The sequence below is a fragment of the Anomaloglossus baeobatrachus genome, chromosome 9, assembly GCF_048569485.1.
Source record: "Anomaloglossus baeobatrachus isolate aAnoBae1 chromosome 9, aAnoBae1.hap1, whole genome shotgun sequence".
Classification (NCBI taxonomy): domain Eukaryota; kingdom Metazoa; phylum Chordata; class Amphibia; order Anura; family Aromobatidae; genus Anomaloglossus; species Anomaloglossus baeobatrachus.
Window position 1 is genome coordinate 117,411,689 of NC_134361.1, and position 24,934 is coordinate 117,436,622.

Here is a 24,934-nt window from a genome sequence, read left to right on the forward strand (position 1 = left end):
TCTGGGCGGTCTGGGAGTGCCCACGGTTGACCCACCGTGAGGTGCCACAGATCCGGGTACCACGACCTCCTCGGCCAGTCTGGAGCGACGAGGATGGCGTGGCGGCAGTCGGACCTGATCTTGCGTAACACTCTGGGCAGCAGTGCCAGAGGAGGAAATACATAAGGCAGTCGAAACTGCGACCAATCCTGAACTAGTGCGTCCGCCGCCAGAGCTCTGTGATCTTGAGACCGTGCCATGAATGCCGGGACTTTGTTGTTGTGCCGAGACGCCATGAGGTCGACGTCCGGCGTCCCCCAGCGGCAACAGATCTCTTGAAACACGTCCGGGTAAAGAGACCATTCCCCTGCGTCCATGCCCTGGCGACTGAGAAAGTCTGCTTCCCAGTTTTCTACGCCCGGGATGTGAACTACGGAGATGGTGGAGGCTGTGGCCTCCGCCCACAGCAGAATCCGCCGAACTTCTTGGAAGGCTTGACGGCTGCGCGTGCCGCCCTGGTGGTTGATGTACGCGACCGCCGTGGCGTTGTCCGACTGTATGCAGATCTGCCTGCCCTCCAGCCACCGATGGAACGCCTTTAGGGCTAGGTACACTGCCCTTATCTCCAGAACATTGATCTGAAGGGAGGACTCTGTCGGAGTCCAGGTTCCCTGAGCCCTGTGGTGGAGAAAAACCGCTCCCCATCCTGACAGACTCGCGTCCGTCGTGACCACAGCCCAGGATGGGGGCAGGAAGGATTTTCCCTTTGACAGAGAAGTGGGAAGAAGCCACCACTGAAGAGAGGTTTTGGCTGCCAGAGAAAGGGAGAAAAGGGAGACGTTCCTGTCTAGGGACGACGACCTCCTGTCCCATTTGCGGAGAATGTCCCATTGGAGTGGACGCAGATGAAACTGCGCAAAAGGGACTGCCTCCATCGCTGCCACCATCTTCCCCAGGAAGTGCATGAGGCGCCTCAAGGGGTGTGACTGGGCCCGAAGGAGAGAGTGCACCCCAGCTTGCAGCGAACGCTGTTTGTCCAGCGGAAGCTTGACTATCGCTGAGAGAGTATGAAACTCCATCCCGAGGTAAGTCAGTGATTGGGCCGGAGTCAAATTTGACTTTGGGAAATTGATGATCCACCCGAACCTCTGGAGAGTCTCCAGAGCAACGGTCAGGCTGTGTTGACATGCCACCCGGGAGGGTGCCTTGACCAGGAGATCGTCTAAGTAAGGGATCACCGAGTGGCCCTGAGAGTGCAGGACTGCCACAACGGAAGCCATGACCTTGGTGAAGACCCGTGGGGCTGTCGCCAGGCCGAAAGGCAGTGCCACAAACTGAAGGTGCTCGTCCCCAATGGCAAAACGCAGGAAGCGTTGATGCTCTGGTGCGATCGGCACATGGAGATAGGCATCCCTGATGTCGATTGATGCTAGGAAGTCTCCTTGGGACATCGAAGCGATGACAGAGCGGAGGGATTCCATGCGAAACCGTCTGGTTCTCACATGTCTGTTGAGCAATTTGAGGTCCAAAACGGGACGTAATGATCCGTCCTTTTTTGGCACCACGAACAGGTTGGAGTAAAAACCGCGACCACGTTCCTGAAGGGGAACGGTGATCACAACCCCTTCCGTCTTCAGAGTGTCCACCGCCTGAGCAAGTGCATCGGCTCGCTCGGGGGGCGGAGATGTTCTGAAGAAACGAGTCGGAGGACGAGAGCAGAACTGTATCCTGTAACCGTGAGACAGAATGTCTCTCACCCATCGGTCTTGGACATGTGGCCACCAGGCGTCGCCAAAGCGGGAGAGCCTGCCACCGACCGAGGATGCGGTTTGTGGAGGCTGAAAGTCATGAGGAGGCCGCCTTGGAGACGGTGCCTCCGGCGGTCTTTGGAGGACGTGACTTAGACCTCCATGCAGAAGAGTTCCTCTGGCTCTTCTGCGGCCTGTTGGACGAGGATGATTGGGATCTGGCTGAGGGCCGAAAGGACCGAAACCTCGCCTGAATTTTCCGTTGCTGAGGTCTTTTTGGCTTGGATTGGGGTAAGGACGAGTCCTTTCCCTTAGATTGCTTAATAATTTCATCCAATTGCTCGCCAAACAATCGGTCGCCAGAAAAAGGCAAACCGGTCAAGAACTTCTTGGAAGCAGAGTCTGCCTTCCATTCTCTTAACCACATGGCCCTGCGGGCTGCCACCGAATTAGCGGATGCTACCGCTGTACGGCTAGCAGAGTCCAGGACGGCGTTCATGGCGTAGGACGAAAAAGCCGACGCCTGAGAAGTCAAAGACGCTACTTGCGGAGCAGAGGTACGTGTGACCGTATTAATCTCAGACAGACAAGCTGAGATAGCTTGGAGTGCCCACACGGCTGCAAAGGCCGGGGCGAAAGACGCGCCTGTGGCTTCAAAGATGGATTTCATTAGGAGCTCTATCTGCCTGTCAGTGGCATCCTTGAGCGATGAACAGTCAGCCACTGCTACTACGGATCTAGCCGCCAGTCTAGAGACTGGAGGATCCACCTTGGGACATTGAGCCCAACCCTTGACTACGTCAGAGGGGAAGGGGTAACGTGTGTCATTAAGGCGCTTAGAAAAGCGCTTGTCCGGAAAAGCTCTGTGTTTCAGGACAGCATCTCTGAAGTTAGAGTGATCGAAAAAAGCACTCCGTGTACGTTTGGGAAACCTAAACTGGTGTTTCTCCTGCTGTGAAGCCGACTCCTCCACAGGTAGAGGCGGGGGAGATAGATCTAGCACCTGGTTGATTGACGCTATAAGGTCATTTACTATGGCGTCCCCTTCAGGTGTATCAAGATTGAGAGCAACGTCAGGGTCAGAGCCCTGGGCTGCGACCTCTGCCTCATCCTCCAGAGAGTCCTCAAGCTGAGACCCCAAACAGCGTGATGAAGTCGGGGAAGATTCCCAGCGAGCCCGCTTAGCCGGTCTGGGACTGCGGTCCGTGCCGGAGTCCTCCTCGTGAGACCTAGGGGCCACCCCAGGAGCATGCTGCGGCGCAGACCGAGAGGGGCCTGGGGGCGATGATCCCGCAGTGCCCGGGGCCTGTGTAAGGGCCGGTCTGGACTACAAGGCTTCTAGTATCTTAGCAGACCATTTGTCCATAGACTGAGCCATGGATTGTGAAAGTGACTCAGAGTGTTTCTCAGCTAAAACTGCAAACTCTGTCCCTGCCGCCTGGACAGGGGAGGCCGGCGGTTCTACCTGGGCCGAGGGTCCCACCAGTCCCCGAGGCTCCGGCTGAACGAGTGCCACAGGGCCTGAGCATTGCTCACAGTGAGGGTAGGTGGAACCTGCAGGTAGCATAGCCGCACAAGAGGTACAGGTTGCAAAATAACCCTGTGCCTTGGTACCTTTGCTCCTTGTGACCGACATGCTGTTCTCTCCTAGGAGAGTAATCACTGAGGGTATATAGCCAAGGGCTAAACACTGCGGCCGAACGTAGAAAATGTATACAAATATAATATATATATATATATATATATATATATACAGTTCGGCACCCTAGGGGGACCAGCACCGGGTGACCGGTGTGGCTTACCGACCGCCCAGAGCGGTGTGTGTCCACCAGATTCCCTGCCTTGGGTCTCCCAGAGCTGCAGCCAGAAGTCCTCCACCGGCAGAATGTGTTTAAAACATGGCTGCCGGCGTTCTAAGGGGAGGAGGGAGCCGTGGGCGTGATCCATAAAGTGCGGGAATCTGGTGCCCCAGAGTGATGAGTGAGGGAGGAGGAGGACACTAAGTATGCTCCAGCCCTCACAGTCGACGTCAGGCCGACCGTCCCGCCCTTACCCCTGACTGGCAGGCCCGGGGGCGGGAGTTTAATGCACTAGGCCGCAAAAGCCGGGGACTAAATTTAATACCGCGGCCGGCAAGCAGGCGCGGTCGGCGCAGTAGTCCCGGTCGTCACACAAAAACAGCAGCCGCTGCAGCGTCTGAGACCAAGTGCTCCATGCACCGTCCCCAAGGGGACACAGAGTACCTTTATGATGCAGGGCCTGTCCCTGATGATACTCAGTCTCCTGTCCGTCAGAATCCCACAGGGGCTGCGGAGGGAGCCCGGTCCCAGTGCCTGGATGACCGGTTAGGATCCCACTTCTCCCAGAGCCTCTAAGGGATGGGGAAGGAAAACGGCATGTGGCTCCAGCCTTTGTACCCGCAATGGGTACCTCAACCTTAACAGCACCGCCGACTTAGTGGGGTGAGAAGGGAGCATGCCGGGGGCCCTGGGGCCCTCTTTTCTTCCATCCGATATAATCAGCAGCTGCTGCTGACTAAAATGTGGAGCTTGAGTGAATGTGTGCCTCCTTCAACACAAAGCAAAAAACTGAGGAGCCCGTGATGTACGGGAGGGTGTATAGGCAGAGGGGAGGGGTTACACTTTTTAAAGTGTAATACTTTGTGTGGCCTCCGGAGGCAGAAGCTATACACCCAATTGTCTGGGTCTCCCAATGGAGCGACAAAGAAAGGGGCTCTTGTCCCAGGCAGCTAGAAGCGCAAGCTGCAGTGGGCGGTGGTGTGGCTAAGCGAGCAGTACTGCCTCTATAGCTGCCGCTATCCTACCTAGCACTCTCATACTGAATCGTATGGAGCGAGAGGATTATGTAGAAGACAGTGTACCGCTTGTTGTAGAGCGGTCGCCTTGTCTTGAGGGAGAACTATCAAGCCCCGAAGGGTGTCCAGGGACATGCCCAGGGAGGTGACAGATTTTGACTGGACCGGGGATGATTTGACTGGAGTCAGAAGGCGCCCTAAGCGGAATAGGGTGCCCACAGAGATCTGCACGATGGTTGAGCCCTTGATGAGGAGGTCATCCAAGCAAGGCAGAACAGCCACTCTCCTGGCGTGAAGGGCACTCATGGCGGCGACCATGACCTTTGGTAAGACCCTTGGTGCTGTGGCAGAGCCGAGGGTAGGACCACAAAAGGAAAAAAAAAAAAAAAATCCTGAACCGCGAAGCGGAGGAACTTTTGGTGAGCTGGAGCGATGGGTATGTGCAGGTACGCGTCCCTGATAGCTAGGGAGGCAAGGAATTCTCCTTTGACCATAAAGGTAATAATGGACCCTAGGAAGTCCATTCTGAATCTCCTTACGTGCACGTTTGCTCAGGTGTTAGAGGTCCAGGATAGGACGAACTGACCAGTCCTTTTTTGGGGACCACGAGAGGTTGGAATAGAAGGCCTTGAACCTCTCGTCGTCCGGAACCGGTACCATCACCCCCGCCGTTTGGAGGGAGTGGATCGCTGAGGAGAAGGCCTCGCTGTGTTTTGGAGCCTTTGGGGGGGTTTGAGAGAAAAGACTGCCTAGGGGATCGGGTCCGGAATTCAATGTGGTAACCAGAAGACACAAGGTATCGCACCCATTTGGGGTCTGAGACGGCAGCCCAGATGGAGGAGGACGAGACTCCTCGGTCTTTGTCTAGACTGCCAGGACGAGGTGGACTCAGGGAGGGCTGAGAAGGTCGGGCCCTGCGTGTCTAGTAAAAAACATCCCGGGCTAGAGTTGGGGGAGGGAGGTACTCTTTTCCTCCCGTGGCGTCAGACAAAAAAAAAAAGAGCCTGTCCAGACGATCGGCAAACCATCGGTCTGGAAAGGAGTACTGTGAGAGGCTTCTTAAGAGACCGAGTCCGCTCTCCATTATCAGAACCAGAGGGCCTTACGGATGGCTATGGTATTTGAGGTGGCAATAACTGCGCAGGTAGCAGCATTCAGGGAGGCCTGCATGAGGTACTCTGCCGCCGCAGCAATGTGAACTGTTACATCTGTGAGGGTCTGAGGGAAACTGGTAGTCCTGGTGTCTGTGCGACCCACACGGAAGGGGAGAGGGACCCGCAGCCTCAAGGCGGAGCGATCGAGCTTCTCCACTTCTCTGTCTGTCGGGTCCTTGAAGGAGGATCCATCAAGTAAAAGACAGGAGGGTCCTTCAGGCAGGCGGAAGCCGGGTGAGGGTCCACCGAGGCCGGATCGGCCCAGCCCTTAGAGACAGCTAAGCTAAAGGGGTACCGGGACGCCACGAATTTACGGATACCGAAGCGCCGTCAAAAAAAACTTTTTTTTTTAGGTTTCTTCACCCTTTTAAAAGGAGACCGCATGGTCCATAGTAGTGGATGGGAGATCTTCCACATGCAGCGTTTTGGTTAATTGCTGCAATAAGGGAGTCCATTGCAGCTTGATCGCTCGGGGAGGTTGAAACCAAGGAATCATCCCAGTACAAACATCATTCCTCTTCCTCTGGCTCCTCTGAGACCGCGGAACATGTGGGAGAATCCCATCTGTGTACCCCAGAGGGAGAACCATGGGGGTCATGCCCTTTTTCTGATCTGCAACCGGTGAAGCACAGGGCTGATTCTTATCAGAAGGAACCTCTATAGAGGCGTCATCTGTCCAGGGGCCCCGAGGGGTGTGAGGACGATGTTGCATAGCCAGCACCAGGTTCTGGGAACTGTGCCCATTCCGGGGGACTGGGAGCCGTAGGCTTTGGGCTGGCAGCGATTGCTGCGGTAGTGGTGGTGGGGGTGGTAGCTATAGGGGCACCGGACTCACAGAAGGAAGAGGTACTATCATCCCCTAGTAGCTCAGCATGCCAGGATACATTAAAAGTCTTATAGTTGTTGCTGTAGTTGTGCAGGGCATAAAACATGTGACTGCAGCCTCTGGCTGATGAGCCACAACTCTGATTGTAATGAGGGAGCAATGCTCTGCAGAGCTAATATGCAAGTGAGGATATAACTCACCCAGAACACTGATGATCCCTCCCCCCCTATTCCTGTGTCCCAGTTCCTGTGGGAAGGAGGAAGCCAGCTCTGAGAGATGCCCACAGGCTCTGAGCACAACAAGAGGGAGCAATGCTCTGCAGATCCTGTGTGAGGAGAGTTACGTGCGCTTTCGTGAGGTGGCGTGGCTTATCGAGTGTCGGAGGGGCGGGGCTTAGCTCTGACAAGAAGGCATGAGGCATGAGAAAATATAACAAAAAAAAAATGGTGGGAAGGGACTCCCCCTTCCCCCCTCCAGCCCTGCACAGCAAAGGTGGACAGAAAAAAAACTCTAAGTGTACCGCAGCTGCGGGTGCACTGAGTCCTGGGGGCTCTCCCCTCCCCCCACCACAGGTGGAATGCTATGCAGGAGGCTGCAATCAGCCCATGTGAATCCAGTCAGTGTGACCTTTGCTCCAATTCCTTGACGCTGCCTCTCCTTTCTTAAGCCCCAGGTCACAGAGCTTATATCAACTCAGAACCTGCAAGAGGAACCGAGGAAGTTTTTCATTTGCTCTGGAAATCGGAAGGATCTCACCTTAGCTCCTGTGGAGATGGCAGTCTGACGCTTGCTGCCTGGTCACGCTGGTGCGGAGCATGTATCAACCCAGAGCCTGCAAGAGGGACTGAGGAAGTTTTCATCTGCTCTGGGCTCTGGAAAATCGGTGCCTGTGAGACCCGTCGTCCAGTGAGTAACAGCCCAGGATCCAGCGTCGCAGGAGGGGTACGGGGAGGCGACACTCTGCGTTCCTGCCTGTTGATGGTTTTGGGAAATTGGTCCCCGAAGGAAACCGTCGCCCTCTAAAAACAAAAAATTCTTGCTGCAGTAGTCTGCAGAGATGTGCCTCCTATAGACACTAAGCTAAAACTGAAGTAGCCTAGCTGGGGCCAGGGGGTGTATACTGCAGGGGAGGAGCTAACATCTTTGCATCTACTTAGTATCCTCCTATGGATAAGCAGCATAACACCCATGGTCCTGTGTCCCCCAATGAGGTGTCAGAGAAATCAGTGCTGGTCTAGGAAGGCTGACTAAAGCACAGATAGTTATACAAAAAAAAAAAAAACACTGCAGCCCGCACTATGGGTTTCTGAAACTGGGAAACACCTTTGAAGTTTAACAACATACCGACCTTTAAACGCTGTTCTGCTGCAATCATGCTGTAATATGCACAGCACTGCTCAGGAGACACCATGGCACGAATTTCTTCTTCTGTTGGTAATCGGAAATCCGGTTTCAACACCCACCAATTAGAGTCCATTCCTAGAACACAAAAAATAATAGATTTTTAAGTATCAATAATAAAATACGTTACGGTCACATTCCCTTTGATGGCAGCAGTACGGGAACAGACAGACACATGAAGCTCTAGCTCCTCCTAGGAAAGTTGGATCCACGTTCCGCTTTGACTGTAGGAGACAAGTCAGCTTTATGCCAATAAAGGGAACAAAACATAACAGTAAAAGTGGTGAGACCTTACCTGTTCTTTTAAAGTCAGCGCACAGTTTCAGTCTCTTTCTAATGCTGCTCTCTGAATGGGAAGGAAAAGCTTTTTTGATGTCTTCCATCCGAATTCTGCGAGGTCGATCTTTGCTTTTCCAGAAGAGACGATATATAAACACCTGTAAGATATCAGGAGCAAAATGGTTTATCTATCATTTGACCAATATGCAAAGAAAATTATAGAAAAATAAATAAAAAGAAGACAAGTTGGAGACACAGACCTGCAAGAAGTCACGGATGTGTGTGTTCGCGCGCTTAGAGTTTGGCCCAGGAACTTCAAAGAGAGGACACTGCTGCCCAACTACAAAAATGTCCACCAAATCGCGAATGAAATAGCCTTGACGGGTTCGAATGATCAGGAAATCTGTGTCAGGCATCTTGTGCAGATAGATTGGAGATCTAAACAAATTATTTTCAAAAGCCTAAAAATAAAAAAATTAAAAAACAGTTTAGTGAAAGCTCAGATCAGAAATGCCCCAAGCTGTCATCTGTGTTGGCACATACCTGTAAAAGCTGCCCTGGGTGCAGAGAGCCGAGGAATGGTGAGGTGTGACAATATACCGTCTCTCCATACTTGCAGTCTGGGGCACCAGGATCCTTCCCTGGTTTCTAATTAAGAGTTAGATCAATCAGAAAATAATGTTCTTATAAATCCTTACAAATAGTTATATAGTAGAATTCATACCCTCTTGTAATAGTTCTTGATTTTTGTTGCCATTCCAACTTGCATCATTAATGGAGGGTTTTCTTCACTGTATTCGGCCAGAATGAGATCTCCATCTTTGCCTGTGAGATCTTGTGACGTGCGCATAAAAAACATCTCTCCCCCACCAGACGCCTGGCGCTCTTGCTCTCTCATCTAACGTCCAGAAGAGGATATGAATAGATTAGATACAAAACCTAAAAGAATCCTTTAACCCCTTAACGACCCATGACGTACTGGGTACGTCATGGATCGTGTGCCGGTAAGCCCCGCCCCCTGCCGCCAGCAGGCGGTGGCGATCCGCGCACATATCAGCTGTTATCAACAGCTGACATGTGTGCCTGCTAGCCGCGGGTGGAATCGCTTCCACCCGCGGCCATTAACCCCTTACATTTCGCTGCCAAAATCTTGCAGCGATATGTATATGGGCGCCGCCATGACAGTCCCTTACCCCGCCCCCACCGGAAGTCACGTGACATGATCACGTGACTTTCGGTGGTTGCCATGGTAGCACAGGGTCATGTGATGACGCCTGTAGCTAACATGACTCACTTCCTCTCAATGCCGGAATACAGCCGGCATTGAAAGTAAAGCAGCAAATCTGCAGTTCTCAGCTCTGTAGCTGAGATCTGCAGATAGTGCAAAGCGATCGGATTGCTGATCGCTATAGCCCCCTAGGGGGACTAGTAAAATAAAAAAAAAAAAAATAAAAAAAAAAAAGTTTTAAAAAATTTAAAAAAAAATAAAAAAACATAAAAGTTCAAATCACCCCCCTTTCACCCCATTGAAAATTAAAGGGTTAAAAAAATAAAAAATACACACATATTTGGTATCGCCTCGTTCAGAAATGCCCGATCTATCAAAATATAAAATCAATTAATCTGATCAGTAAACGGCGTAGCGGCAAAAAAATTCCAAACGCCAAAATTACGTTTTTTGGTCGCCGCAAATTTTGCGCAAAATGCAATAACAGGCGATCAAAACGTAGCATCTGCGCAAAAATTGTACCGTTAAAAACGTCAGGTCGAGACGAAAAAAATAAGCCATCACTAAGCCTCAGATCCTGAAAAATGAGAACGCTACGGGTTTTGGAAAATGGCGCAAAACGTGCGCCACATTTTTTGGACAAGCTTGTGATTTTTTTTAACCCCTTAGATACAAGTAAACCTATACATGTTTGGTGTCTACAAACTCGCACTGAACTGAGGCATCACATAGATACCTCAGTTTTACCATATAGTGAACACAGTGAATAAAATATCCCAAAAACTATTGTACGATCACACTTTTTTTGCAATTTTTCCGCGCTTGGAATTTTTTTGCCGTTTTCCAGTACACTATATGGTAAAACTTATGGTTTCATTTAAAAGTACAACTCGTCCCGCAAAAAACAAGCCCTCATATGGCAAGATTGATGGAAAAATAAAAAAGTTACGCCTCTCGGAAGAAGGGGAGCAAAAAACAAAAACGCAAAAACGGAAAGTGCCCGGGGGCTGAAGGGGTTAAAAAGGAAATGTGATGTTGTGCTGAATATTGCAAGATACATTACTGAAGAGATACTTTTGCCAACCGTCTGTTTACTGCACAGGGAGGAAATTATTTACTCACATATAGCACCATTAATTCCACAGCACTTTACAGACGTGATCATCACTGTCCCCATTGGGGCTCACAATCTACATTCCCTATTCAGCATGTCTTTGCCATGTGGGAGGAAACCAGAGAATCCAGAAGAAACCCAAGTAAACATGGGGAGGTCAGAAACTCCTCTCAGAGGTTGTCGTTGGTGGGACTTGAACCCAGGAGCCCAGCGCTGCAAAGCAACAATGCTAACCACTGAGCCACTGTACAGTGCTAACCACTGACTATGGGTATAAACCTTAAAAGAATGTGACTCAAATACAATTAAGTCAGGAAATTTACCTTTGCTTTCTTCTTGATGTGTTTAAGAAGAGGCTGCACAGAGTGTGCTCCGGGCTGGGACAGGGCCCCATATGAATATTTCTTCAATGGGGGACGGTGAAATTGCCGTAGTTTCATCGGACCCATGTGTGTGGGGAAGAAAGGCTGTCTGAGCTCCACAGCCGGTATCGAGTGCTGACACAAAGGAGAAGTGAATGTGATTAACGCTGCAAACCTTTATGTTACTCACGTCTAGGTGCAGATATTAGAATAAGCTCCCTGCCATATTCAATAAGCGCTATGATTAAGACATTGCCGTATTTTTCGGACCATAAGACGCACTTTTTTCCCCCCAAATGTTGGGGGAAAGTGGGGGGTGCGTCTAATGGTCTGAATATAGGGCATGGCTGCGGGGAATGAGGGTGCTGCGGTGGAGCGGGTCATCGGGGGCACGAGCAGGCTGCAGCAGCGCCTGCTGTGACCACGTGGGCCCACTCATTACATATGTACGCCCATCCTCCCGCCCATCTCTCAGTGCTGAAGCCGGGGCTGATAGGTGGGAGGGATGATGGGCGGGGACGCGAGCATAATTAACAGCTGGCCATGATCACCCCTGGCAACTACAGCCTGGAGTGATCATGCTCGGCTGTATTCACTGCCCCCCACGCATCATCATCAGCGCGGGGTGCAGTGAATCAATCTACTCACCGTTCCCCTGCAGCATCGCGATGTCCTCCAGTCTGCCGGCCGCGCTGTGTGGACTGGAGACTAGCGGTGCTCACAGCGATGACGTCATCGCTGTGCGCACGTGTGTCTTCACAGCCGCGCCGGCAGACAGGAGGACAATACATCGCAGTGCTGCAGGGAACGTGGCCGGCTCAACACAACACTGCCGGCACAGACAGGAGGAGGAGCGACGCTGCGTGGAACGAGGAAAGGTGAGTGTAAATGTTTATTTATTTTTTTGTGTGTGCCGCAGGATGGGGGTATATGAGCAGGATGATGGGGGTATATAAACAGGATGATGGCATATAGCAGGATGATGGGGGTATATGAGCAGGATGATGGGGCCATATACCAGGGTGATGGGAGTATATGAACAGGATGATGGGGGTATATGAGCAGGATGATGGGGGTATATGAACAGGATGATGGGGGTATATGAACAGGATGATGGCATATAGCAGGATGATGGGGCCATATACCAGGATGATGGGGCCATATACCAGGATGATGGGAGTATGTGAACAGGATGATGGCATATAGCAGGATGATGGGGGTATATGAGCAGATGATGGGGCCATACACCAGGATGATGGGAGTATATGAAGAGGATGATGGCATATAGCAGGATGGGAGCACATACCAGGATGCAGTATATAGCAAGATAGGGCTATACCAGGATGAGGGACATAAATATATACACAAGGCAGGAGGATCATTACCAGGATGGGATACCTTTAGTAAAGAATTTGGGGATATTACCCCCATAATAGTGTCAGCAGCAGATCCTCGCCCCATAACAGTGTGTCATGACCACATTTTTTGCTTAAAATTTTATTTTCCTATTTTCCTTCTCTAAAACCGGGGTGCGTCTTATAGTCCGAAAAAAGAGAATTTTGTTTACTTACCGTAAATTCTTTTTCTTATAGTTCCGTATTGGGAGACCCAGACCATGGGTGTTTAGCTTCTGCCTCCGGAGGACACACAAAGTACTACACTAAAAAGTGTAGCTCCTCCCTCTGAGCTTATACACACCCTGGTGAGCAGACCCAGCCAGTTTAGTGCAAAAGCTGAAGGAGAATAGCAACCCACAAGAAGAACAGAGCAAGAGCCGGAACAACCGGAGACTCTGTCCACGACAACAGCCGGTGAGAACACGCGGAACAAGAAAAAATTGCCAACAGGCAACAGGGAGGGTGCTGGGTCTCCCAATACGGAACTATAAGAAAAAGAATTTACAGTAAGTAAACAAAATTCTCTTTTTCTTTATCGTTCCTTTGGGAGACCCAGACCATGGGACGTTCCAAAGCAGTCCCTGGGTGGGAAATAACCAGAATAAACTAAAAAGTAGGCAGAACCTAACTTCACAAATGGGCGACAGCCGCCTGAAGGATGCGTCTGCCCAAGCTCGCATCTGCCGAAGCATGAGCATGCACTTGGTAGTGCTTCGAAAAGGTATGCAGGCTAGTCCAAGTGGCAGCCTGACAGACTTGTTGAGCCGTAGCCTGGTGCCTAAAAGCCCAAGAGGCACCGACAGCTCTGGTCGAATGTGCCTTGATCCCCGGCGGGGGAGGCACCTGAGTACTCTGGTAGGCGTCCGAAATGGTCGATCTAATCCAACGGGCTAAGGTCGGCTTAGAAGCAGAGAGACCCTTGCGCAGACCTGTGGTTAACACAAAAAGAGAAGTGCACCGCCTAAGTGCAGCGGTGCGAGACACATAGATCCGGAGAGCACGCACCAGATCCAGAGTATGCAGCGCTTTTTCAAAGCGATGAACAGGAGCCGGACAAAAGGAAGGTAGGGTAATGTCCTGGTTAAGGTGGAAAGGAGAGACCACCTTAGGAAGAAAGTCCGGAGTCGGACGGAGAACCACCTTGTCTTGATGAAACACTAAAAAAAGTGACTCCGAAGAGAGCGCGGCCAAATCAGAGACTCTCCTGAGGGAAGTAATGGCCACCAGAAAGGCCACTTTCTGTGAAAGACGATACAAGGAAACTTCCCTAAGAGGCTCAAAGGGGGGTTTCTGCAAAACCGTGAGAACCAAATTAAGGTCCCAGGGATCCAAGGGCCGCCGGTAAGGCGGAATGATGTGAGACACGCCCTGCATGAAGGTGCGGACCTGAGCCAGCCAAGCGAGACGCCGCTGGAACAGAACAGACAGAGCTGAGACTTGTCCCTTGAGAGAGTTGAGGGACAGACCTAGCTGCAGACCGGACTGTAGAAAAGACAGAAGGGTCGGCAAGGAGAAAGGCCAAGGAGGATGGTCGGTAGAGCGACACCAGGATAGGAAAATTCTCCAAGTCCTGTGATAGATCTTAGCGGAGGAAGACTTACGGGCCCGAGTCATAGTGGAGATGACTTCAGGAGGAATACCAGAAGCCGTCAAAATCGAGGACTCAAGAGCCACGGCGTCAATTTGAGAGCCGCAGAATTCGGGCGGAAAAACGGACCTTGCGAGAGTAGGTCTGGACGGTCCGGGAGATGCCACGGCATCTCTACGGACAGATGGAGCAGGTCTGGATACCAAGCTCGCCTGGGCCAGTCCGGTGCAATGAGGATGACTCGACGGTCCTCCATTCTGATCTTGCGCAGGACTCTGGGCAAGAGAGATAGAGGGGGAAACAAATAGGACAGACGAAACTGGGACCAGTCTTGAACCAGAGCGTCCGCGGCGAATGCCTGAGGATCGTGAGAGCGAGCCACGTAAACAGGAACTTTGTTGTTGTGACGGGATGCCATTAGGTCCACGTCCGGAGTGCCCCATTTGCGGCAGATTGACTGAAACACTGCCGGGTGCAGGGACCACTCGCCACTGTCCACGGTTTGACGGCTGAGATAATCTGCCTCCCAGTTTTCCACGCCTGGGATGTGGACTGCGGATATGGTTGACTTGGAGTCCTCCACCCATTGAAGGATGCGTTGTACCTCCAACATTGCCAGGCGGCTGCGTGTCCCGCCTTGGTTATTGATGTAGGCAACCGCTGTCGCGTTGTCTGACTGGACTCGAATGTGCTTGCCCGCCAACAGGTGGTGAAAAGCTAGGAGAGCTAGAAGCACGGCTCTGGTTTCCAGCACATTGATTGAAAGGGCTGACTCGAACGGAGTCCAAGTTCCCTGCGCTCTGTGGTGGAGACATACCGCTCCCCAGCCGGATAGACTGGCATCCGTGGTGAGGATCACCCAGGACGGGGCCAGGAAGGAGGGCCCCTGGGACAGAGAGAGGGGCCGAAGCCACCACTGAAGAGAGCTCCTGGTCTGTGGCGACAGAGCCACTAGCCTGTGTAAGGAGGAAGGCCGCTTGTCCCAACAGCGGAGAATGTCCAGCTGCAGGGGGCGCAGATGGAACTGGGCAAAGGGGACAGCTTCCATTGACGCCACCATTTGACCCAGCACCTGCATCAGACGCCTGAGGGTATAACGGCGGGGCCTCAGCAGAGAGCGCACTGCCAGTTGGAGGGACTGCTGTTTGACTAAGGGCAACTTCACAAGTGCCGGCAAAGTCTCGAACTGCATCCCTAGGTACGCGAGACTCTGGGTCGGAGTCAGAGTGGATTTGGGAAGATTGACCAGCCACCCGAATTGGGCTAGAGTGGCGAGAGTGAGCGAGACACTCAGCTGACAATCTGCGCTGGATGAAGCCTTGACTAGAAGGTCGTCCAGGTAAGGGATCACTGCCAACCCCTGTAGGTGCAGAACCGCAATCACTGCAGCCATGACCTTGGTGAATACCCGAGGGGCTGTGGCCAACCCGAAGGGGAGAGCCACAAATTGGAAATGATCTTCTCCGATTGCAAAACGTAACCAACGCTGGTGTGAGACTGCAATTGGCACATGCAGATAGGCATCTCTGATGTCGATGGACGCCAGGAAATCCCCTTGGGTCATTGAGGCAATGACTGATCGCAGAGACTCCATGCGAAAGTGCCGCACCTGAACATGCTTGTTGAGAAGCTTGAGATCCAGGATGGGCCGGAAAGTACCGTCCTTTTTGGGGACTAGGAAGAGATTTGAGTAGAAACCTCTGGCGGGCACCGGTACAATTACTCCGTTGGCCTGCAAGGATGCCACGGCCTGTGAGAAGGCGGCGGCCGTGGAGCAGGGGGGGTTGAGAGAAAAAAATCTGTTTGGCGTACTGGAAGAAAATTCTATCCTGTAGCCGTGGGAGATGATATCTCTCACCCACTGATCGGAGACGTGTTGAAACCAAGCGTCGCCAAAGTGGGAGAGCCTGCCACCGACCAAGGACGTTGCTGGAGCGGGCAGACAGCCAGGAGGAGGCTGCCTTAGTGGCAGCACCTCCTGCCGTCTTCTGTGGACGCGCTTTTGGGCGCCAGTTGGATTTCTGGTCCTTGGCTGAGTTAGTGGACGAGACGGAGGGCTTAGAGGACGACCAGTTGGAGGAATGAAAGGAGCGAAACCTCGATTGATTCCTACCCTGGGCAGGTTTCCTGGCTTTGGTTTGTGGCATGGAAGTACTCTTCCCGCCAGTAGCTTCCTTAATAATTTCATCCAGCTGTTCTCCGAACAGCTGGGACCCAGCAAAAGGGAGCCCAGCAAGGTACTTCTTAGAAGAAGCATCTGCCTTCCACTCTCGAAGCCACAAGATCCTGCGGATAGCGAGGGAATTAGCCGAAGCCACCGCAGTGCGGTGAGAAGCCTCCAGCATGGCAGACATGGCATAGGATGAAAAAGCTGAAGCTTGGGAAGTCAAGGCAACCATTTCGGGCATAGATTGCCTGGAGAGGGAATGCATCTCCTCTAGAGAAGCAGATATGGCTTTGAGAGCCCACACTGCTGCAAAAGTTGGGGAAAACGAGGCTCCCGCCGCTTCATATACGGATTTGGCCAGAAGGTCAATCTGGCGGTCAGTGGAATCCTTAAGGGAGGTGCCGTCAGCCACCGACACAACGGTCCAGGCTGAGAGCCTAGACACCGGGGGGTCTACCTTTGGGGACTGTCCCACTCCTTGACCACCTCAGGTGTAAAGGGAAAACGGTCATCAGAACCACGCTTCGGGAAGCGTTTGTCAGGACAGGCCCTGGGCTTGCACACAGCGGCCTGAAAACTGGAGTGGTTAAAGAACACACTCTTTTCCCTCTTAGGCGAGGTAAACTGGTGCTTTTCTGCCAGAGAGGGTTGCTCCTCTGATACTGGCGGATTAAGATCCAGAACAGAATTAATGGAAGCAATCAAGTCACTAAGATCTGAGTCACTTTCGGACAGATCAATGGGGTACATGGAGTTAGCCTCCGAGTCCCCTGTAAAGGCATCCTCCTCATCCTGCGAGTCCGCTCTTGAATCAGAGCCGCGGGAGGAGGAGGGAGAGGGAACCCTACGTCTCTTCTTAGGAGGACGGGGTCTGGGACCTGATGATGAATCCTCTGTGAGCTCCGGTCCTGAGAGGGCCCTAGCAGCAGAGGCTCCCCGTGAGGGGGGCTGATGCATATTCAGCAAAGTCCTGGACAGAAGTCCCATGGACTCAGCAAAAGACTGGGAGATAGACCTAGAAAAGGATTCTACCCAGGCCGGGGGCTCAGCCACAGGAGCAGGAGCAGCCTGAGAGACCACTGGGGGAGAGACTCCAGGCTGTGGCACCGCCAAGCTAGAGCAGGCATCACAATGTGGATAGGTGCTCGGTTCAGGCAGCAGGAGCTTACATGCAGCGCATACAAAGTAAAGCTTTGGAGCCTTGCTCCTCGTGTGAGACATGCTGCTGGAGTGGGGGCTCTGCCAGAGAATGAACCCCAGAGAGTATATCAGAGGTCCACAACCAGAACCGGTTGTGGCTTATCAGACCGCTGAGCACGGTGTTGTGTGCCCTCCAGATCCTGAAGCCCGGACCCCCAAACACAGCACCTCAGCAGGGATGCAGAACGCAGACCAACGCTGAGAGAACTCTGAGAAAATGGCCGCCGGAGCGAAGAGAGGGGGCGGGACTTGCATGAAGAGCGGGATCTGGAGAGCCATAGAGACCTACAGGGGAGGAGACACGCACAGCAGTGGGGAGTGTCCCTCCCCTGTGCAGAACGGCCGCCGGGAGGAGCCGCGCTGTCCCTCTGCATGAGTGACATGCTAGGGCAGTGAAACGAAACTAGGCCTCCGGCGAAGCCGGGGCCTAAATTTGAGCGGCGAGGCCGACGCGCAGGCACCATCGGCGCGGTTCTCGGGCGACAGCTAGAGAACCCGCCGGAAATGTCAGAAAATACAATAAGCACACTCTCCCCCAACAATAAAGCACAGGGACCCCCAAATATAAACGTCTCAGGTACTTAGCTGCTGAGACGCAGGGCCATGTCCCTGGGGATGAGTGCTCCGGTCCAGCAGGGTCCTGAAGGGCTGTGGATGGAGACCGGTCTCCTGCCAGGCATGGAGACCGTGCTGGCTCCCACTTCAAGCCAGAGCCCAGGAGGGATGGTGATGGAGCACGGCATGTAAGGCTCCAGCCTAGGAAATCAACCTTACAACACCGCCGACACAGTGGGGTGAGAAGGGACATGCCGGGGGTCCAGATGTGGACTGACAGTTCTTCAAACTCATTCCAAAAGGGAAAAATCATATGAGAATGCATGTGTGGATGTATGCCTCCTGAACACAAAGCGATAAACTGGCTGGGTCTGCTCACCAGGGGGTGTATAAGCTCAGAGGGAGGAGCTACACTTTTTAGTGTAGTACTTTGTGTGTCCTCCGGAGGCAGAAGCTAAACACCCATGGTCTGGGTCTCCTAAAGGAACGATAAAGAAAATACGGTAGATCATAACCCTCATAACAGAAAAGCAATCTCAGACTGCGAGATCTGTCTTCTAGTGTTTCAATATATTTACCGTCAATTACAACAACATTTCAGTGTACCTCATCCACGGCTGCCACAGTTTTACTACACATTACAAGGATGTCCACAATGTGTCCATTCAAGGTCTGAATGCCTCCCCATATGTTAGCGCACACAGCTGTCCATGGAGATCAATAATCATTTTATGCATGACAACAATCCAAAATCAGGTCTCAGCAGTAAAGATCATGCCACGCAGTACAGGTATCAATGCTTTACTTAAGAATTGTGTGTGCTGCAATTATGAGAATTACCTGGATGATGTTTCCTCCAAATGTTCCACGTAGGCCTTGCTGTTTTGGATAGTAAAATTCATCATTGGATAAATTCCAGGGATCCTTTACCTCTGGCTGGGACATGTTCTGTGAGAGGACACATTTAACAACCTCCCTTATTACTCGTACAGCCTTAGATGCTTCGATGTGTCAGTATAAGGTTAAGAAGGGAGTCCTAGATCGGTGGTGGTTAGTGTGTCAAGCTACCGGCCTACTTATTAATTAAAGGGGTATAACAAGAAAATAAAAAAACTAGCGGTAAGCAAAAAGGAAAGTGGCTATTTGCATTGAGTTATATAAGAAATACTGGCTGGAACATCCCTTTAAGGGGTGACCCACTTACCTGCTGGGGCTCTTCTTTGATTACCCCAGTTTTCCCTAATAAAATTCTACTTTTCTTTAGAGATGACTCCTTCTTGCTTTCCTTAGAAGGGGAATTCGATGTAGTTTCTTCCTTCTCATCAGGGATTTCTGTTGATAAAAAAATAAAAATAATATAGATAACTTTCTAACAACAAATATATAACAAATGGGTTTAAAATGATACTAACCCAGGATAATGTTTTCATCATTGGGATTTAACGTCAACACAGGAGGCTCCAAAATCCTGTCCATGGCTTGATCATCCCAGATTATATTGTCTTCCCACCGTCCATATACCAGTTCTTCATTGTCAATTGGAAAAATTGAAAACCAAGGGCGATCTTCTTCAATGGATGCTAAAAAGCAAAGAAAATATGTCTGGAAACAGATTCCTAATGTGACAGCACAATCTAACCACGAGTCAGATTGTGCAGTGACTAAAGTGCGTCTACTATGTCAAGACATCAGCATACAGCCAGCACTACTCTGTCCGTGGTCTGGAAAAATTAGTATCATAAGAAGAAAAGTCTCGCGCAGTGTAGAAAATCTGCACAAGGAACATACAGTATATAAATTCTATACTTTCAAGGTTTATCAATAACATTTCTGCCTTACGCCTCTCCTATGGCCATAATCCATAGTATACCTTGCTGCTCTGGAGGGTGCTTTTCTTTCCCTTTGGTAGAGATGAGTGAACCAGGAATGGTTGGTTTTTGCACTAGAGGCGTTGGGAGATTTAACAATGATCCACTTCGATTCAGGCCTGTATGAAAGACTTAAAATCAGCAAATAAGTAAAAACCACACTTCATACCAGTGACATAATTGCTATAACTGGTGGCACCTTGCTGGGCATTGTAGGCTGTGGCATTCCTGGTCATACTGGAGGGAAGCCAACCAGCTAGACTGGCTCTCTGGGTCTTGGTTACTTTGTGCTTCACATCCTCCCCGTTCCAGATCACATCATCCTCCCACTGAAGCTGCGTCACCATCAGGAAATGTTCATCCTGAAATTCCCGCTCTGTGGATTCCTCTGGTTTCTAACAACAACAACAAAATAAATGTTAGATACTAGTAGTAACAATTTGGCTAAGAATCACTGCTTAATTATTTACCTGGTCGCTTATGTCATTGTCAGCATCAGGAGTGACATCGTCATCATTGTCCTCCTCCTTTAGCTTAAATCCATAATCAAATCCACTGCCATCTTCCGGTACACCGAGCATATCGTACCACAACTGTGCTGGGCCGTAGCGCCATTCTGCTACTCTGGGCTTTGTATCTGCAACCTTATCTGTATCCCCAGTGGACTGGGAGAACTTGGACTCCACAGGAGCCATCATGGTGATCTGAAGAGAGTAGCAAATATTCGGATTAATTTCAATTAGCAAAAAATAATCTTAACCCCTTCAGCCCCCAGCCTGTTTTTACCTTAAAGACCCGGCCATTTTTTGCAATTTTGACCAGTGTCACTTTGACAGATTATAACTCTGGAACGCTTCAACGGATCCTGGCGATTCTAACATTGTTTTTTTGTGTCATATTGTGCTTTATGTCAGTGGTAAATTTAGTCCGATATGTTTTGCGTTTATTTGTGAAAATTTCGGAAATTTAGCAAAAATTGTGAAAATTTCGCAAATTTTCAAGATTTGAAATTTTATGCCCATAAATCTGAGAGATATGTCAAAATAGTTACTAAATAACATTTCCCACTTGTCTGCTTTACACCAGCGCAATTTTTGAAACAAATTTTTTTTCCGTTAGGAAGTTAGAAGGGGTCAAAGTTCATCAGCAATTTCTAATTTTTCCAACAAAATACACAAAAAAAAATTTTTTAGGTACATTCTAAAATCTGCACCCCTCACTGCTCAAAACCCCATCCAAGAAGTTTATTAACTCTTTAGGAGCTTCACAGCAACCAAAGCAATGTAGAAGGAAAAAAATGAAAATTTTACTTTTTTTTTTTTACACGAAAATGTTACTTTAGCCATAAAATTTAGCATTTTCACAAGGATATCAGGAAAAATGCACCATAAAATGTATCGTGTATTTTCTCCCGAGTACGCAGATACCTCTTATGTGGTGGAAATCAAATGTTTGGGCACATGCAGGGCTCGGAAGGGAAGGTGCGCCATTTGAACTTTTGAGTGCAAAATTAGCTGCGCTCATTAGCGGACGCCATGTCAGGTTTGAAGACCCCCTGAGGTGCCTAAACAATGGAGCTCCCCCACAAGTGACCCCATTTTGGAAACTAGAGCCCTCAAATAATTTTTCTAGATGTTTGATGTGCACTTTGAATACCTGGGGGCTTCACAGAAGTTTTTAACGTTGAGCCGTGAAAAGAAAAGAAAATTTTTTTAGCACAAAAGTGTTGCTTCAACCAGGTAGCTTTTTTTTTTTTTCACAAGGGTATCAGGAAAAAATGCAGCATAAAATGTATTGTCCATTTTCTCCTGAGTTCGCAGATACCTCACATGTGGTGGAAATCAAATGTTTGGGCACACGGCAGGACCCGGAAGGCAAGGAGCGCCATTTGAATTTTTGAGTGTAAAATTAGCTGCACTCATTAGCGGACGCCATGTCGGGTTTGAAGACCCCCTGAGATGCCTAAACAATGGAGCTCCCCCACAAGTAACCCCATTTTGGAAACTAGACCCCTCATGGAATTTATCTAGCTGTTTAGTGAGCACTTTGAAAACCTGGAGGTTTCACAAACGTTTGTAATGTTCAGCTGTGAAAATATTTCTTTTTTTTTTACCACAAAAAACGGATTTTTGTGTACTCACTCTAAAATCGTTTTCTCTTAGCCATCATTGGGGGACACAGGACCATGGGTGTTATGCTGCCTGACCATAGGAGGACACAAAGTAGATGCAAAAAGACATCTGCATACTCCTCTGTAGTATACACCCCCTGGCCAGGCCAAGCAACCTCAGTTTTAGTACACAAGCAGCAGGAGAAAAAAATAGTAAGAACTTATCTCAACGGAGGAACATGAGAAAAAAAAAAGAATCATAACCAAATAAGGTACTGAGAGAACCAAGGCCCAACAGGGTGGGTGCTGTGTCCCCCAATGATGGCTAAGAGAAAACGATTTTACGGTGAGTACACAGAAAAAGGGAATTTTGTTTACTTACCGTAAATTCCTTTTCTTCTAGCTCCTATTGGGAGACCCAGACAATTGGGTGTATAGCTTCTGCCTCCGGAGGCCACACAAAGTATTACACTTTTAAAAAAGTGTAACCCCTCCCCTCTGCCTATACACCCTCCCGTGGACCACGGGCTCCTCAGTTTTGGTGCAAAAGCAGGAAGGAGAAAACTTATAAATTGGTATAGGGTAAATTCAATCCGAAGGATGTTCGGAGAACTGAAAACCATGAACCAAAAGAACAATTCAACATGAACAACATGTGTACACAAAAGAACAACCAGCCCGAAGGGAACAGGGGCGGGTGCTGGGTCTCCCAATAGGAGCTAGAAGAAAAGGAATTTACGGTAAGTAAACAAAATTCCCTTCTTCTTTGTCGTCCATTGGGAGACCCAGACAATTGGGACGTCCAAGAGCAGTCCCTGGGTGGGTAAAAGAATACCTCAATAAAAAGAGCCGAAAACGGCCCCCTCTTACAGGTGGGCAACCGCCGCCTGGAGGACTCGCCTACCTAGACTGGCGTCTGCCGAAGCATAGGCATGCACTTGATAGTGCTTCGTGAAAGTGTGCAGACTAGACCACGTATCTGCCTGACACACCTGCTGAGCCATCGCCTGGTGCCGCAAAGCCCAGGACGCACCTACGGCTCTGGTAGAATGGGCTTTCAACCCTGAAGGAAGTGGAAGCCCAGAAGTACGGTAGGCCTCGAGAATCGGTTCCTTGATCCACCGAGCCAAGGTTGACTTGGAGGCCTGAGAGCCCTTACGCTGGCCAGCGACAAGGACAAAGAGCGCGTCTGAACGGCGCAGGGGCGCCGTACGAGACACGTAGAACCGGAGTGCTCTCACTAGATCCAAAGAGTGCAAATCCTTTTCACACTGGTGAATTGGATTAGGGCAAAAGGAAGGCAAGGAGATATCCTGATTTAGATGAAAAGGGGATACCACCTTAGGGAGAAATTCCGGGACAGGACGCAGAACCACCTTATCCTGGTGGAAAACCAGGAAGGGGGCTTTGCATGACAGCGCTGCAAGCTCAGACACTCTCCGAAGTGATGTGACTGCCACCAGGAAGGCCACCTTCTGAGAAAGACGGGAGAGAGAGACATCCCGCAGTGGCTCAAAAGGCGGCTTTTGAAGAGCCGTCAGAACCCTGTTAAGATCCCAAGGCTCCAACGGACGTTTGTAAGGTGGGACCATGTGGCAAACCCCCTGCAGGAACGTGCGGACCTGCGGAAGCCTGGCTAGACGCTTTTGAAAAAACACGGAGAGCGCCGACATTTGGCCCTTGAGAGAGCCGAGGGACAAACCCTTGTCCATTCCAGATTGTAGGAATGAAAGAAAAGTGGGTAAAGCAAACGGCCATGGAGGAAAACCGTTATCAGAGCACCAGGATAAGAAGATTTGCCAAGACCTGTAATAGATCTTGGCGGACGTTGGCTTCCTGGCTTGTCTCATGGTGGCAATGACCTCCTGAGATAACCCTGAAGACGCTAGGAGCCAGGACTCAATGGCCACACAGTCAGGTTGAGGGCCACAGAATTCAGATGGAAAAACGGCCCTTGTGACAGCAAGTCTGGGCGGTCTGGAAGCGCCCACGGTTGACCCACCGTGAGATGCCACAGATCCGGATACCACGACCGCCTCGGCCAGTCTGGAGCGACGAGAATGGCGCGACGGTAGTCGGACCGGATCTTGCGTAGTACTCTGGGCAGCATCGCCAGAGGGGGAAACACATATGGCAGTCGAAACTGCGACCAATCCTGGACCAGAGCGTCCGCTGCCAGAGCTCTGTGATCCTGAGACCGTGCCATGAAGGCCGGGACCTTGTTGTTGTGTCGTGACGCCATGAGATCGACGTCCGGCGTTCCCCAGCGGCGACAGATCTCTCGAAACACGTCTGGGTGAAGAGACCATTCCCCCGCGTCCATGCCCTGACGACTGAGAAAATCTGTTTCCCAGTTTTCCACGCCCGGGATGTGAACTGCGGAGATGGTGGAGCCTGTGACTTCCACCCACTGCAGAATCCGCCCGACTTCCTGGAAGGCTTGACGACTGCGAGTGCCGCCTTGGTGGTTGATGTAGGCGACGGCAGTGGCGTTGTCCGACTGGATTCGGATCTGCCTGCCCTCCAGCCACCGATGGAAAGCCAATAGGGCTAGATATACTGCCCTTATCTCCAGAACATTGATCTGAAGGGACGATTCTATTGGAGTCCAGGTTCCTTGAGCCCTGTGGTGTAGAGAAACCGCTCCCCAACCTGACAGGCTCGCGTCCGTGGTGACCACGGCCCAGCTTGGGGGGAGGAAGGATTTTCCCCGAGACAGAGATGTGGGTAGGAGCCACCACTGAAGTGATGTTTTGGTTGCAAGTGAAAGAGAGATGTTCTTGTCGAGGGAAGCCGAACTCTTGTCCCATTTGCGAAGAATGTCCCATTGGAGTGGCCGTAGATGGAATTGCGCGAACGGCACTGCCTCCATAGCTGCAACCATCTTCCCCAGGAAGTGCATGAGGCGCCTTAAAGGGTGTGACTGACTCCGAAGAAGTAACTGCACCCCCGCCTGCAGAGAAAGCTGTTTGTCCCGCGGTAGCTTGACTAACGCTGGCTGGGTATGAAACTCCATCCCGAGGTAAGTCAGTGATTGGGTCGGTGTCAACTTGGATTTCGGGAAATTGATGATCCACCCGAACTGCTGGAGAGTCGCCAGAGTGACGGTAAGACTTTGTTGACACGCCACCCGAGAAGGGGCC

General features: G+C 50.8%; 1 protein-coding gene across 2 annotated transcripts in view; it reads right to left on the bottom strand.

Annotated features, from left to right (window-relative positions):
• TAF1 (TATA-box binding protein associated factor 1) overlaps positions 1 to 24,934 on the bottom strand; it is a 175,647-nt gene that overhangs the window by 99,756 nt on the left and 50,957 nt on the right. For both annotated transcript variants that reach the window (XM_075323955.1, XM_075323954.1), the window contains exons 7-18: positions 20,152 to 20,385; positions 19,881 to 20,076; positions 19,684 to 19,800; positions 19,226 to 19,393; positions 19,018 to 19,145; positions 18,654 to 18,761; positions 10,868 to 11,041; positions 8,927 to 9,100; positions 8,746 to 8,850; positions 8,463 to 8,663; positions 8,219 to 8,360; positions 7,871 to 8,001 (exon numbers count right to left, since the gene is read on the bottom strand). In XM_075323955.1, coding sequence (XP_075180070.1) covers positions 7,871 to 8,001; positions 8,219 to 8,360; positions 8,463 to 8,663; positions 8,746 to 8,850; positions 8,927 to 9,100; positions 10,868 to 11,041; positions 18,654 to 18,761; positions 19,018 to 19,145; positions 19,226 to 19,393; positions 19,684 to 19,800; positions 19,881 to 20,076; positions 20,152 to 20,385 — 1,878 coding nt within the window. The remainder of the gene's footprint in view (positions 1 to 7,870; positions 8,002 to 8,218; positions 8,361 to 8,462; positions 8,664 to 8,745; positions 8,851 to 8,926; positions 9,101 to 10,867; positions 11,042 to 18,653; positions 18,762 to 19,017; positions 19,146 to 19,225; positions 19,394 to 19,683; positions 19,801 to 19,880; positions 20,077 to 20,151; positions 20,386 to 24,934) is intronic.